Source organism: Coregonus lavaretus (assembly GCF_964263955.1).
Source record: "Coregonus lavaretus genome assembly, contig: HAP1_SCAFFOLD_140, whole genome shotgun sequence".
Classification (NCBI taxonomy): Eukaryota; Metazoa; Chordata; class Actinopteri; order Salmoniformes; family Salmonidae; genus Coregonus; species Coregonus lavaretus.
The window spans coordinates 654,031-669,350 of record NW_028162154.1 but is presented as its reverse complement, the minus strand read 5'-3'; the positions used below and the strand labels follow the sequence as shown (position 1 = coordinate 669,350).

The window sequence follows — 15,320 nt, the reverse complement described above, 5'->3', positions numbered from 1 at the left end:
ACCCAATTCAGTCAGCAGATGGCGATGTGAGTCATTCAGGTGCTTCTTGCGTGACGTATAATCTAGTGGACGGGATGCTAAGAACAGCAACACGGCTACTTATCCACCTCGATAGCTTGCTAGTCAACATGAAAATGAAACATTGAAGCTCATTCTTGTGTATATTAGTCTCAGCGTTTTAAACACAATTATGTTTACGTATCGACTTCTTAACTTTAACGTCATTTGCTAGATGTTAAATGTGTTAGCTTGTTAAGATTGATATTGAGCCCGGCACTAGGCTAGTCGATAATGCTAACCAGCTAATGCTAGCTAGCTAACATCCCCGACCATGAGCTCACTAAGCTACTCTCCTCCTGCTAAAGAAGAGGAGGTCTGCTGGACGGAGAAAAAAGCTCTGGGGATGAACATTGTCGTAAAAGAGGAGGATATTACAGTGAAAGGAGAGGAAGAAGCTATTGGAATGAAAAAGGAGGAAGAGGAGGCTATCACATTGAAAGAAGAAGTGGAGCATTTTGGAGTGGAAGAGGGAATAACGGCTGGAACACTGGAAGAGGAGGTAGAAGCTTTCAGAATGAAAGAAGAGGAGGAGGATATCACATTGAAAGAAGAGAAGGATGTTATAGTGAAAGAAGAGAAAGATCCGTTTGGAGTGAAAGAGGAAGAGTGGATAGAGGCTGTCACAGTGGAAGAAGAGGAGGTAGATACTTTCAGAATAAAAAAGGAGGAAGAGGAGGCTGTTATTGTGAAAGAAGAAGAGGATGTTACAGTGAAAGACGAACCTTTTTGGGGGGAAGAGGAGGCTATCTCAATAAAAGAGAAGGTTGAAGACGTTCTGGGAGTGAAAGAGGAGGAGACAGAATATCTGATTAACACCAGTGAGTACTTGTCTAAAAAAAGTTCTGCATTCGAATATGTTGTTCAGTACTGTATGGATTGTTAAAGGGGCAATCTGTGATTGGTGCATGCATTTTATGACTTTTAAATGATTGATACTTTATACTCCATTTACATCGAAAATCATTTTGTGAAGTCAGCGGGTAAATATCTTTCCACACTGGGAGCTGTCTCCCAAGCTGGTCTCACTTGCTCAGAGGAAGAGATAATTGATCATTTTTCTGGATAGCCAGAAAATGTGACACGTAACTACCTATGCAAATGTTGGGGTCTGAAACCTGATAGTTCAAGTCAGGTCCGCTGAGAGAATGCAAAACAGACAGCAGACAGACAGGGCTTTCTGGCGCTATGAGGCACGGGACCCTATGAAATTCACGGAGCGCTTTGTACACAAAATGTAACTGGGAACCAGGAACCAGAACTTCACATCTAAGAGTTTAAAAGCAGAGGAGAAGTCCAAGAAACTGGTGCCAAATAAGAGAGAGAGTTGTAGCCAATGATTCTTGACGAATATAACTTCTAAATGCCCAACAACTTTAGTTCAACGGTCATCAACCCCATTCAACCCCATCAGAACAGCATGTTTAACTCTATGTAGTGGGATAGAGGAGTTAGTGAGCTGATTTTGGTCAATTCTGAATTCAACTCACTGGATTCAACTCAGGATAACCGTTGAAGGTTGCTTACCTGTTAGCCTTGTACGTTTCTATGGCAACAAATCCTTCAACTCTAAACCTGCTGACTCCACTTTATCCTGAATCAAGTGTCTGAGCTGCGAGATGAGGACCAATCAAATCGTGGGCCTCTGTAGCTCAATTGGTAGAGCACGGCGCTTGTAACGCCCAGGGTAGTGCGTTCGATCCCCGGGACCACCCATACGTAAAAATGTATGCACACATGACTGTAAGTCGCTTTGGATAAAAGCGTCTGCTAAATGGCATATTATTATAATATTATTATTAGGCGATTCCACGCCAGGACAGCCCAAAAACAACATAGAAACTTCATTTGGAGGAAGGATGTTTGACATGCTTTTTACATTTATATCAATATCTATATTGTTTATCAGGATGAAACTAGACATTTTAGGCACTTTTTAGACCCTGAGGTCACATGTTTACCATCTGTTTGATGTTCTCGTTCACACAGGAGGGAGACATGACTATCATGGATCCTCTGGGGAGCCTCAACAACATCCTGATGCTGACGAGGCAGAGAAGAGTCTCTCCAGATCAGAACACCAGATGGTACAGCTTGGTCTGGTCTAGCATACAGCTTGCTCTATCTGGGTCTGGGTTTCTGTAAAGCACTTTATGACAACAGTGACATCAGCATCCATAATGATATGTGTCTGTGTCCCCTCTATATGGTTACCAGGACAACGCTAGCCCTTCCTCCCTCCCAGAGTCCCTGTGTCGTACCTCTCCCAGTAGCACCTTACTGCTGGGTCTGAAGAGGTTGTCTGTGCGGCTGGTGGACTGTAGGAAAACAACGTGGCTGAGTGGAACTGTGAGAGGAGGAGAAGAGAAGAAAGGAGCAGATTTGACTCATCAAAGTAAGTGCTGTAGTTTAGTTTGAACAAATAAAATAGATCTGCCCACTAGTATCTGTTACCAGGACAACCAGCAGAGTTCTGTTAGTTGACATGAAGATACACTGGTATCTGTTACCAGGACAACCAGCAGAGTTCTGTTAGTTGAAATGAATATATACTGGTATCTGTTACCAGGACAACCAGCAGAGTTCTGTTAGTTGACATGAAGATACACTGGTATCTGTTACCAGGACAACCAGCAGAGTTCTGTTAGTTGACATGAAGATACACTGGTATCTGTTACCAGGACAACCAGCAGAGTTCTGTTAGTTGACATGAAGATAGACTGGTGGATATGGATGTTATGAATATCATAACACTGAAAAAGGATTCTGCCAATGAAAAGAGAGAAACCAATAGACTATATAAAACCTTGATGAAAGTTAGATCTAGAGAGAAAGTTTCAAGATGATCCAATATAAGGTGCATGTTTTACCAAATCATTTACTAAAAACATTATGAATGTTACATTGCCTGTCCCAGTCACCCCCCACTAACTTTACAATACTGTAGAACAGGCAAAACCAAACTCAAGACACTTCAATATGGTCTGTATTGCTTCATTAACATCTGATCTACAGAATTGGTTCAAAATTGTAAATATATATATTTTTTAAACAAGCTCCGTAAGCCTTTTCTAAAAGCCATGAAATATGATTGAATGAAAAGCATTTTCTGTGACACTTGGCCTCCGTCTCTGTACCGATTGACCATAAAACATAGACAAATATGATGATATCATAGTGAATTCATGACATCTGAATGAACAAGCCTTTTCATACTTTATAATATAGCTATATAGGTCTGAATACTTCGGGAAAGTATTCAGACCCCTTGACTTTTCCATATTTTGTTACTTTCCTGATTCTAAAATTGATAAAAAAAGATTTTTTCCCTCATCAATCTACACACACTACCCCTTAAATGACAAAGCGAAAACAGTTTTTTTTTAGAAATGTTTGCAAATGTATTAAAAATAAAAAAACAGATACCTTATTTACATAAGTATTCAGACCCTTTGCAGTGTTTCCATTGGTCATCCTTGAGATGTTTCTACAACTTACCTGTGGTAAATTCAATTGATTGGACATGATTTGGAAAGGCACACACCTGTCTATATAAGGTCCCAGAGTTGACAGTGCATGTCGGAGCAAAAACCAAGCCATGAGGTCGAAGGAATTGTCCGTAGAGCTCAGAGACAGGATTGTGTCACGGCACAGATCTGGGGAAGTGTACCAAAACATTTCTGCATCAGTGAAGGTCCCCAAGAACACAGCGGCCAACATCCTTCTTAAAAGGAAGACGTTTGGAACCACCAAGACTCTTCCTAGAGCTGGCTGCCCGGCCAAACTGAGCAATCAGGGGAGAAGGGCCTTGGTCTGGGAGGTGAACAAGAACCCGATGATCACTCTGACAGAGCTCCAGAGTTCCTCTGTGGAGATGGGAGAAACTTCCAAAAAGGACAACCATCAGGCTGTAAAGTAACAAAATATGGAAAAAGTCAAGGGGTCTGAATACTGCAAAAATCTCTGAAGCTGGAGACTCTTATCTCCCTCACTAACTTTAAGCATCAGTTGTCAGAGCAGCTTACCGATCACTGCACCTGTACACAGCCCATCTGTAATTAGCCCACTGAACTACCTCATCCCCATATTGTTCTTTATTTTGCTCATTTGCACCCCAGTATCTCTATTTGCACATCATCTTCTGCACATCTATCATTCCAGTGTTAATTCTAAATTGTAATTATTTTCCACTATGGCCTATTTATTACCTTACCTCCATAACTTGCTACATTTGCACACACTGTATATAGATTCTTCTATTGCGTTATGGACTGTACATTTTGTTTACCCCATATGTAACTCTGTGTTGTTGTTTTTATCGCACTGCTTTGCTTTATCTTGGCCAGGTCACAGTTGTAAATGAGAACTTGTTCTCAACTGGCTTACCTGGTTAAATAAAGGGGAAATAAAAAATCTATAAAAACTCCACCAATCAGGCCTTTATGGTAGAGTGGCTCGACGGAATCCACTCCTCAGTAAAAAGCACATGACAGCCCGCTTGGAGTTTGCCAAAAGGCCCCTAAAGGATTCTCAGACCATGAGAAACAAGTTTCTCTGGTCTGATGAAACCAAGTTTGAACTCTGCCTGAATGCCAAGCATCACGTCTGGAGGAAACCTGGCGTCCTCCCTACGGTGAAGCATGGTGGTGGCGGCATCAAGCTGTGGGGATATATTTAAGCGACAGGGACTTGGAGACTATTCAGGATCGATGGAAAGATGAACCGAGAAAAGTACAGAGAGATCCTTGATGAAAACCTGCTCCAGAGCGCTCTGCACCTCACTGGGGCAAAGGTTCACCTTCCAACAGGACAACGACCTTAAGCACACAGCATTGATAACGCAGGAGTGGCTTCGGGACAAGTCTCTGAATGTCCTTGAAGGTTCACCTTGAGAGGATCTGCAGAGAAGAATGGGAGAAACTCCCCAAATCCAGGTGTGTCAAGCTTGTAGCATCATACCCAAGAAGACTCTAGGCTGTAATCGTTGCCAAAGGTGCTTCAAGAAAGTACTGAGTAAAGGGTCTGAATACTTATGTAAATGTGACATCAGTCATACAAACCTGTTTTTGCTTTGACATTATGGGGTATTGTGTGTAGATTGATGAGGGGAAAAAACAATCTAATCAATTTTAGAATAAGGCTGTAATGTAACAAAATGTGTAAAAAGTCAAGGAGTCTGAATGCTTTCCGAATGCACATTACCAGTCAAAAGTTCGGACACACCTACTCATTCAAGGGTTTTTCTTTATTTTTACTATTTTCTACATTGTAGAATAATAGTGAAGACATCAAAACTATGAAATAACACATATGGAATCATGTAGTAACCTAAAAAGTGTTAAACAAATCAAAATATGTTGTATTTTAGATTCTTTAAAGGAGCCACCCTTTGCCTTCATGACAGCTTTGCACACTCTTGGCATTCTCTCAGCCAGCTTCATGAGGTAGTCACCTGGAATGCTTTTCCAACAGTGTTGAAGGAGTTCCCACATATGCTGAGCACTTGTTGGCTGCTTTTCCTTTACTCTGCGGTCCAATTCATCCCAAACCATCTCAATTGGGTTGAGGTGTAGTAGCAAATGTTGTCCTTATACTGATCAAAGAACCAAAGTATTTCAGAGTTTTTGTAGAATTAAGATAGACTTTATTACAATAGCCGAGGTGGTTTGCAAAGCATCCTTCTTCTACCTCTCAGCTTCTCAGTTTATATAGTCATCTCACATATCTTTTAGCCTAACCCCTCTTTCCTGGGTTCCCCCACCACTGTCTCCAGCTTCCACCCCTTGACTGCTCCGCCCACCTCCCCAGTTTATGATAGTGGCGAAATCTGACTTCTCCTATTCAGTTTGGAAACAATGGTGGTACACTCAATAAAGACCTGTCATGAAAAATTAATAATGTTCAGTTTGAACTCTGTTCAACCCCGGCTCACCCTGGCTCGACCTGGAGATTGACTGTTGGACATGGCAGGTCCATAATCAATCTCTCAAACATACCCAAGCCCAACTCCTCTCTCTCCTCCCGTCATGCTGTAATTAATCAAGAAGCCGCCCCAGGAGAGACAAAGGGTTTAGGCTGAACTCTGTTCAACCCTGGCTCCGTTTTCAGGACTTTGTCTAAGGAGAGAGGCAAAATGCAACAGTCTGGTTTCAGTCACTGATAAGGTAGGACAGCCCTGGATTAGGTAAGTGCGAGGAATTCGACCCGAGGTCAGATGCCCATTTCACACACACACAAACTCAGTGAGAGAGCAACCAATTAAGTTCTTGCCTAGCAACAGAGATGTACCCATGTTTAACCCTGGCTCCGTGTTTGTCATGCTGTGATTCACTTTGTTTATCTTACTGAAAAATCCTCATCAGAGATCGGTTGATTGTGGAGGCCAGGTCATCTAATCCAGCACTCCATCACTCTACTTCTTGGTCAAATAGCCCTTTACACAGCCTGGGGGTGTGTTTTGGGTCATTGTCCTGTTGAGAAAAAAAAAATGATAGTCCCACTAAGCACAAACCAGATGGGATGGCGTATCGCTGCAGAATGCTGTGGTAGCCATGCTGGTTAAGTGTGCCTTGAATTCTAAATAAATCACTGACAATGTCACCAGCAAAGCACCATCACACCTTCTCCTCCATGCTTCACGGTGGGAACCACACATGCGGAGATCATCCGCTCACCTACTCTGTGTCTCACGAAGAAACGGTGTTTGGAACCAAAGATCTCGCATTTGGACTCATCAGACCAAAGGACACATTTCCACCGGTCTAATGTCCATTGCTCGTGTTTCTTGGCCTAAGCAAGTCTCTTCTTATTATTGGTGTCCTTTAGTAGTGGTTTCTTTGCAGCAAATCGACCATGAAGGCCTGATTCACGCAGTCTCCTCTTAAAAGTTGATATTAAGACCTGTCTGTTACTTTAACTCTGTGAAGCATTTATTTGGGCTGCAATCTGAGGTGATGTTTAATTGCTGATTTCTGAGTCTGGTAACTGTAATGAACTTATCCTCTACAGCAGAGGGTAGTCGGGGTCTTCCTTTTCTGTGGCCGTCCTCATGAGAGCCAGTTTCACCATAGCTCTTTATGGTTATTGCGACGGCACTTGGAGAAACGTTAAAAGTTCTTCACATTTTCCGGATTGACTGACCATGTCTTAAAGTAATGATGGACTGTCGTTTCTCTTTGCTTATTTGAGCTTGTCATAATAATGACTTGGTATTTTACTAAATAGGGCTATCTTCTGTATATACCCCCCCTTTTTGGTGACTACATGATTCCATATGTGTTATTTCATAGTTTTGGTGTCTTCACTATTATTCTACAATGTAGAGCATAGTACAAATAAATAAAAATCCTTGAATGAGTAGGTGTCCAAACTTTTGACTGGTAGTGTATACTGAACAAAAATATAAACGCAACAATTTCAACAATTTACAGTTAATATAAGCAAATCAGTCAATGTAAATAAATTCATTAGGCACTAATCTATGGACTTAACATGACTGGGCAGTGGCACAGCCATTGGTGGGCCTGGGAGGGCATAAGCCCACCCTCTTGGGAGCCAGGCCCACCCACTGGGAAGCCAGGCCCAGCCAATCAGAATCAGTTTTTCCCCACTAAAGGGCTTTATTACAGAGAGAAATACTCCAGTTTCATCAGCTGTCCGGCCATTTAAACATTGTGTCGAACCCTTTCGACAATGGGGAGATGTTTCTGATGTGCTTTGTGTCTGTCTCCAATGTAAAAAAAAATACAGTTTAGGACTTCCACACAAAATTACTTCTTTACTTATTTTAGGTTTAAGGAAATGTGTAGGTCGCATTCTGTATCATACAGCTATTAAGGTTATACATTTACAACCAGCTGCGTGATAGGAATCTAAACATATTATCAGTAATTACCAGGAAGCTCTAAAACATTTGTTTTAAAATCACATGAAGATTTTATTAAATGATGAAATGTTTGAAAACTGGTCTCAGGTTATTGAAGGATCTGATTTGGATTAAACCTCACAGCAAGGCAGTTTTATCATGTGGAGGTTTCATTCAAATCTCTCTTTAAATAAACACTGTCTTTGGCAGGAGAAAAACCAAAGTCGGAGGAACCAGAGACGTCCAAACCAGCAAGACGACACCTCTGCTCCCAGTGTGGAAAGAGTTTTAACCTGTTAGGATGTCTGAAAAGACATGAGAAGGCACACACAGGAGCGAAGCCACACCATTGCGCCCAGTGTGGAAAGAGTTTTATCCAGTTAAGGCAACTGAAAGAACACATGAGAACGCACACAGGGGAGAAGCCTTTCCATTGCTCCCACTGTGGAAAGAGTTTTAGCCATTTAGGAAGCCTGAAAGGTCATGAGCGAATCCACACAGGGGAGAAGCCTTACCACTGCTTGCAGTGTGGAAATAGTTTTAGCCATTTAGGAAGCCTGAAAGATCATAAGCGAATCCACACAGGGGTGAAGCCTTACCACTGCTTGCAGTGTGGAAATAGTTTTAGCCATTTAGGAAGCCTGAAAGGTCATGAGCGAATCCACACAGGGGATAAGCCTTACCACTGCTCCCATTGTGGAAAGAGTTTTAACAGGTTAGGCAACCTGAAAAGTCATGAGAGGGCACACACAGGGGAGAAGTCTTACCACTGCTCCCACTGTGGAAAGAGTTTTAGCCATTTAGGAAGCCTGAAAGATCATGAGCGAATCCACACAGGGGTGAAGCCTTACCACTGCTTGCAGTGTGGAAATAGTTTTAGCCATTTAGTAAGCCTGAAAGGTCATGAGCGAATCCACACAGGGGAGAAGCCTTACCACTGCTCCCAGTGTGGAAAGCGTTTCATCCGGTTATGGAACCTGAAAGAACACATGAGAACACACACAGGGGAGAAGCCTTACAAATGTTCAGACTGTGGGAAGACATATTACTCATCACAGTCACTTAAAAGTCATGTGAGAATCCACACAGGAGAGGATAATAACTAATCTTAGTGTGTAAATTGATATTTCACATCACATTGACTTAATTACTTCTAGTGTCGAAATTGATATTTCACATCAAATTGACTTAAAGTGAATAAGTTAATCAGAGAACGTACACAGTGCTCCCATTGTCTTATATTGTTGACTGAGAATGTGTTTACTTGTTTATACCATATGAAATGTAATTATACAAAAAATATTTGTATGTTTTTATTAGAAAACATGAATTGAATATGGAGTGTGTTAGTTTGAATATAGAGTAGATCAGATTCCATGTGTTTAAATGGTCCTTTTTTAAACGCTGACTATGTGTGTGTTTACAGTGGGGGAAAAAAGTATTTAGTCAGCCACCAATTGTGCAAGTTCTCCCACTTAAAAAGATGAGAGAGGCCTGTAATTTTCATCATAGGTACACGTCAACTATGACAGACAAAATGAGAAAAAGAAATCCAGAAAATCACATTGTAGGATTTTTAATGAATTTATTTGCAAATTATGGTGGAAAATAAGTATTTGGTCAATAACAAAAGTTTCTCAATACTTATATATCTTCACAAGGTTTTCACACACTGTTGCTGTTATTTTGGCCCATGCCTCCATGCAGATCTCCTCTAGAGCAGTGATGTTTTGGGGCTGTCGCTGGGCAACACGGACTTTCAACTCCCTCCAAAGATTTTCTATGGGGTTGAGATCTGGAGACTGGCTAGGCCACTCCAGGACCTTTAAATGCTTCTTACGAAGCCACTCCTTCGTTGCCCGGGCGGTGTGTTTGCATGATGTTTCCACCCCCATGCTTCACAGTAGGTACGGTGTTCTTTGGATGTAACTCAGCATTCTTTGTCCTCCAAACACGACGAGTTGAGTTTTTACCAAAAAGTTCTATTTTAGTTTCATCTGACCATATGACATTCTCCCAATCCTCTTCTGGATCATCCAAATGCACTCTAGCAAACTTCAGACGGGCCTGGACATTTACTGTCTTAAGCAGGGGGACACGTCTGGCACTGCAGGATTTGAGTCCCTGGCGGCGTAGTGTGTTACTGATGGTAGGCTTTGTTACTTTGGTCCCAGCTCTCTGCAGGTCATTCACTAGGTCCCCCCGTGTGGTTCTGGGATTTTTGCTCACCGTTCTTGTGATCCTTTTGACCCCACGGGGTGAGATCTTGCGTGGAGCCCCAGATCGAGGGAGATTATCAGTGGTCTTGTATGTCTTACATTTCCTAATAATTGCTCCCACAGTTGATTTCTTCAAACCAAGCTGCTTACCTATTGCATATTCAGTCTTCCCAGCCTGGTGCAGGTCTACAATTTTGTTTCTGGTGTCCTTTGACAGCTCTTTGGTCTTGGCCATAGTGGAGTTTGGAGTGTGACTGTTTGAGGTTGTGGACAGGTGTCTTTTATACTGATAACAAGTTCAAACAGGTGCCATTAATACAGGTAACGAGTGGAGGACAGAGGAGCCTCTTAAATAAGTTGTTACAGGTCTGTGAGAGCCAGAAATCTTGCTTGTTTGTAGGTGACCAAATACTTATTTTCCACCATAATTTGCAAATAAATTCATTAAAAATCCTACAATGTGATTTTCTGGATTTATTTTTCTCATTTTGTCTGTCATAGTTGACGTGTACCTATGATGAAAATTACAGGCCTCTCTCATCTTTTTAAGTGGGAGAACTTGCACAATTGGTGGCTGACTAAATACATTTCTCCCCCACTGTAGTCCCATATGACACCCTATTATATTAGTGCACTTTATATGGAAGAGGTGCCATTTGAGAGGCATCCAGTCTATCAATAGGTGCCATTTGAGAGGCATCCAGTCTATCAATAGGTGCCATTTGAGAGGCATCCAGTCTATCAATAGGTGCCATTTGAGAGGCATCCAGTCTATCAATAGGTGCCATTTGAGAGGCATCCTGTCTATCAATAGGTGCATTTGAGCAAAGTCTGGCATTCTCTTGATTTATGGTGCTTTCAAGACAACTGTGAACTCTGAAAAAAACAAGCTCCGACTGGGAAAATAAGTTTTGAACGGTCATCCAACTCAGAATTCCAAGTCGGGCCTCTTTCTAGAGCTCTGACCTGAAGATTACTGACGGGCTGATTCAACCTTGTTTTTTCCGAGTTCCCAGTTGTCTTGAAAGCACCCTAAATCCAGAGAATGCCAGACTTTGATGACAATATTTGCCCACAAGGACCGCCATGCCACCTTCCTGTTCAAGTGATCACAGCACAAGGCGAGTCCAAAAATGTAGTTTATGCTGCTGCATAAATTATGTAAAATAATAATAAATAATAATAATATGCCATTTAGCATGCCAGGGCGATATGTATACTGTAGCTAAGAAAGTAATAGTAAGTGTCTGTTGTGTACAGTCGTGGTGAAAAGTTTTGAGAATGACACAAATATTAATTTTCACAAAGTCTGCTGCCTCAGTTTTTATGATGGCAATTTGCATATACTCCATAAAGTTATGAAGAGTGATCAGATGAATTGCAATTAATTGCAAAGTCCCTCTTTGCCATGAAAATGAACTTAATCCCCAAAAAACATTTCCACTGCATTTCAGCCCTGCCACAAAAGGACCAGCTGACATCATGTCAGTGATTCTCTCGTTAACACAGGTGAGAGTGTTAACGAGGACAAGGCTGGAGATAACTCTGTCATGCTGATTGAGTTAGAATAACAGACTGGAAGCTTTAAAAAGGATGGTGGTGCTTGAAATCATTGTTCTTCCTCTGTTAACCATGGTTACCTGCAAGGAAACTTGTGCCATCATCATTGCTTTGCACAAAAAGGGCTTCACAAGCAAGGATATTGCTGCTAGTAAGATTGCATCTAAATCAACCATTTATCGGATCATCAAGAACTTCAAGGAGAGAGGTTCAATTGTTGTGAAGAAAGCTTCAGGGCGCCCACGAAAGTCCAGCAAGCGCCAGGACCGTCTCCTAAAGTTGATTCAGCTGCGGGATCGGGGCACCACCAGTGCAGAGCTTGCTCAGGAATGGCAGCAGGCAGGTGTGAGTGCATCTGCACGCACAGTGAGGTGAAGACTTTTGGAGGATGGCCTGGTGTTAAGAAGGGCAGCGAGGAAGCCACTTCTCTCCAGGAACAAACTGATATTCTGCAAAAGGTACAGGGATTGGACTGCTAAGGACTGGGGTAAAGTCATTTTCTCTGATGAATCCCCTTTCCGATTGTTTGGGGAATCCGGAAAAAAGCTTGTCCGGAGAAGACAAGGTGAGCGCTACCATCAGTCCTGTGTCATGCCAACAGTAAAGCATCCTGAGACCATCCATGTGTGGGGTTGCTTCTCAGCCAAGGGAGTGGGCTCACTCACAATTTTGCCTAAGAACACATCCATGAATAAAGAATGGTACCAACACATCCTCCGAGAGCAACTTCTCCCAACCATCCAAGAACAGTTTTGTGACGAACAATGCCTTTTCCAGCATGATGGAGCACCTTGCCATAAGGCAAATGTGATAACTAAGTGGCTCGGGTAACAAAACATCGACATTTTGTGTCCATGGCCAGGAAACTCCCCAGACTTTAATCCCATTGAGAACTTGTGGTCAATCATTTTACATTTTACATTTTTTAGCAGACGCTCTTATCCAGAGCGACTTACAGTTAGTGAGTGCATACATTTTTCAATCCTCAAGAGGCGGTTGGACAAACAAAAACCCACCAATTCTGACAAACTCCAAGCATTGATTATGCAAGAATGGGCTGCCATCAGTCAAGATGTGGCCCAGAAGTTAATTGACACATGCCAGGGCGGATTGCAGAGGTCTTGAAAAATAAGGGTCAACACTGCAAATATTGACTCTTTGCATAAACTTAATGTAATTGTCAATAAAAGCCTTTGACACTTATGGAATGCTTGTAATTATACTTCAGTATACCATAGTAACTTTTGAGAAAAATATCTAAAAACACTGAAGCAGCAAACTTTGTGAAGACCAATACTTGTGTCATTCTCCAAACGTTTGACCAGGACTGTAGTAAGCTGTTAGAAGCCCATATTCTACACCCTAATAATTTGGTCCCTTTCCCCCTCATAACTAAGCCTACTGTTCTGACTTGGTGGTGCACATGTAGCCGATAGCCTGTTTTAGAGAAATGTAATAATCAAATGTTGTAAGAGCTTCCATTGTCTGCTTATATGCCCCCTTTATTTATCTTACGGTTCTGACTTGGTGTGCAGGGAGAACACTGTAAGAACAGCCCATGTTCTGAATTCTGTCGCTGTACATTTCAAAAGTGCTGAAGAAATAGTTATATTGACTACGTCCATCCTAGCTCGCTCATTAATGTCTATTTTCCGCTCGTCGTCCCCTCCTGTCACACTGGGATTTCTGGTCGATTCAAAATGAAATAGTCAACCCTGTTACTTTATTTGACACTTAATGGGCAATTACTATAGTATGTATTTTTTACTCCAGATGGGGAAAACATGTTTTTTATTAAGTTGAACATGTGCTCTTTATGGCAGAATGTTAAAATGAGGTGAAATAAAAGTTAAACTCCCCAAAAGGCACTCAGTTGAAGCTATTTCAATCTGATATTTCTCCTATGGTCTAAAATAGATGTGTATAGATGACTCTCTAATATAACATGTCACACATTGTAGCAAACTGATGGAATGTTAGGTGTCTCATTGAAAGTCTAACATCTACCATGACTACTGGATGTTTCAATTCTAATACATAACAAAACAATCGACACCGTAACAACAATATTGCTTTTTTTAATTCATTATTTTATTCAAGCTTAAAACTTTGTAAACAAAAATGACATCATCAAACATCACTGGCCTGACTTGAGCAGCTCTGCCTGGGGATTGAGCCAGCAACTTAGTTGCTACCGTTCCGGGTTCAAGCTGCCTGCAGACCTTCTCCCAGACCCCCTCCCAGACCTCCTCCCAGACCTCCTCCTCAGCACATCCCCTTAACACCTCCTAAGACCAGCAGTGGGAACTGAACTAGCAACCGTGGGGTTGCTAAGCTCTGCTCTCAGGGACCATCTCCTGTCATTGTGCCCTTGAGCAAGACACTTAATCCTGAAATGGCTCTTCGTCCGAGGGGTGCTGCTCCATGGCTGTCCCTGTGCCTCTCAACTTGTGTCATCATTTATTGGGAGTTATCTTCTAGGTCTAGGACAGGAGGGGTCCATGTCAAACCATGTCCATTTGGGGATCTTTTCTAGGACAGGTGAGGTGGTGAGCAGAGATGAATTCAACTGATAAAGATGAGAATCTGTGGTCTGAGGAGGAGAGTTGCTGACCTTAGACGGTTTGTTGCCTTGATTAAGAGCATACTTTTTTTTTTTTTTTTTTTCACCTTTATTTAACCAGGTAAGTCAGTTGAGAAGAAGTTCTCATTTACAACTGCGACCTGGCTGGCTTGAGGAGCTTAAAAAGGCCTGATGACTTGAAGAGGAGGATGAAATATTGGGCGACACTTGTGTTCATTACCAGCGTAACCCCAGTGGCACTGTGGCGTCGTCAAGTTCCAGCTCTCAGCAGACAGCATGTTAGGAATGCTGTAAGACATCACAGAGACAGGTAAGTATCTATATACATGTGTTGCATGTACACTAAACCCTCACATTTGGATAATGTCACTTTTTAAAGTGGCAACATATATATTAACAGTGTAAAACATCAATACATTTGGAAACATTCTTTGCCCCATCTTAATTCTTTTCCAGATGCCTGGAGTTTTCTCTTTCTTGCAGTTTGGCTCTGCTGTCTCAGCCTCTTCTTGAGCCTCTATATGCTGGCTCTTTGACCCCCCCCCCCCCTGCTGGTTCTCTGCCCCCCCCCCCCCCCCCCCCCCTGCTGGTTCTCTGGTCCCCCCCCCCCCCCCCCCCCCCCCCCGCTGGTTCTCTGGCCCCCCCCTGCTGGTTCTCTGCCCCCCCCCCCCCCCCCTGCTGGTTCTCTGCCCCCCCCCCCGCTGGTTCTCTGGCCCCCCCCTGCTGGTTCTCTGCCCCCCCCCCCCCCCCCCGCTGGTTCTCTGGCCCCCCCCTGCTGGTTCTCTGCCCCCCCCCCCCCCCCCCCTGCTGGTTCTCTGCCCCCCCCTGCTGGTTCTCTGACCCCCCCCTGCTGGTTCTCTGGCCCCCCCTGCTGGTTCTCTGCCCATGCCTGCGGCCTCCTTGGCCTCTCCTGCTGGCCATCTCCAGATCCAACGGGCTCTTGGCTTAAGCTCTTGGTTCGACAATGGGTGATGTACTGGGTGCTGCACTTCTTGATTTGAGCATCAGCCTCCAGATTCATCTGCTCCAGCCACTT

At 42.9% G+C, this 15,320-nt stretch overlaps 1 protein-coding gene across 1 annotated transcript; it reads left to right on the top strand.

Annotated features, from left to right (window-relative positions):
- The first annotated feature begins 73 nt into the window (after positions 1-73).
- On the top strand, positions 74-9,292 carry LOC311119524 (uncharacterized protein). Its single transcript, XM_084194199.1, has 4 exons — positions 74-878; positions 2,047-2,144; positions 2,275-2,452; positions 8,132-9,292. Exons 1-4 carry the CDS (start codon positions 332-334, stop codon positions 9,025-9,027), a joined length of 1,719 nt encoding a protein of 572 aa, XP_084050325.1. The 5' UTR covers positions 74-331; the 3' UTR covers positions 9,028-9,292.
- The last annotated feature ends 6,028 nt before the right edge of the window (positions 9,293-15,320 follow it).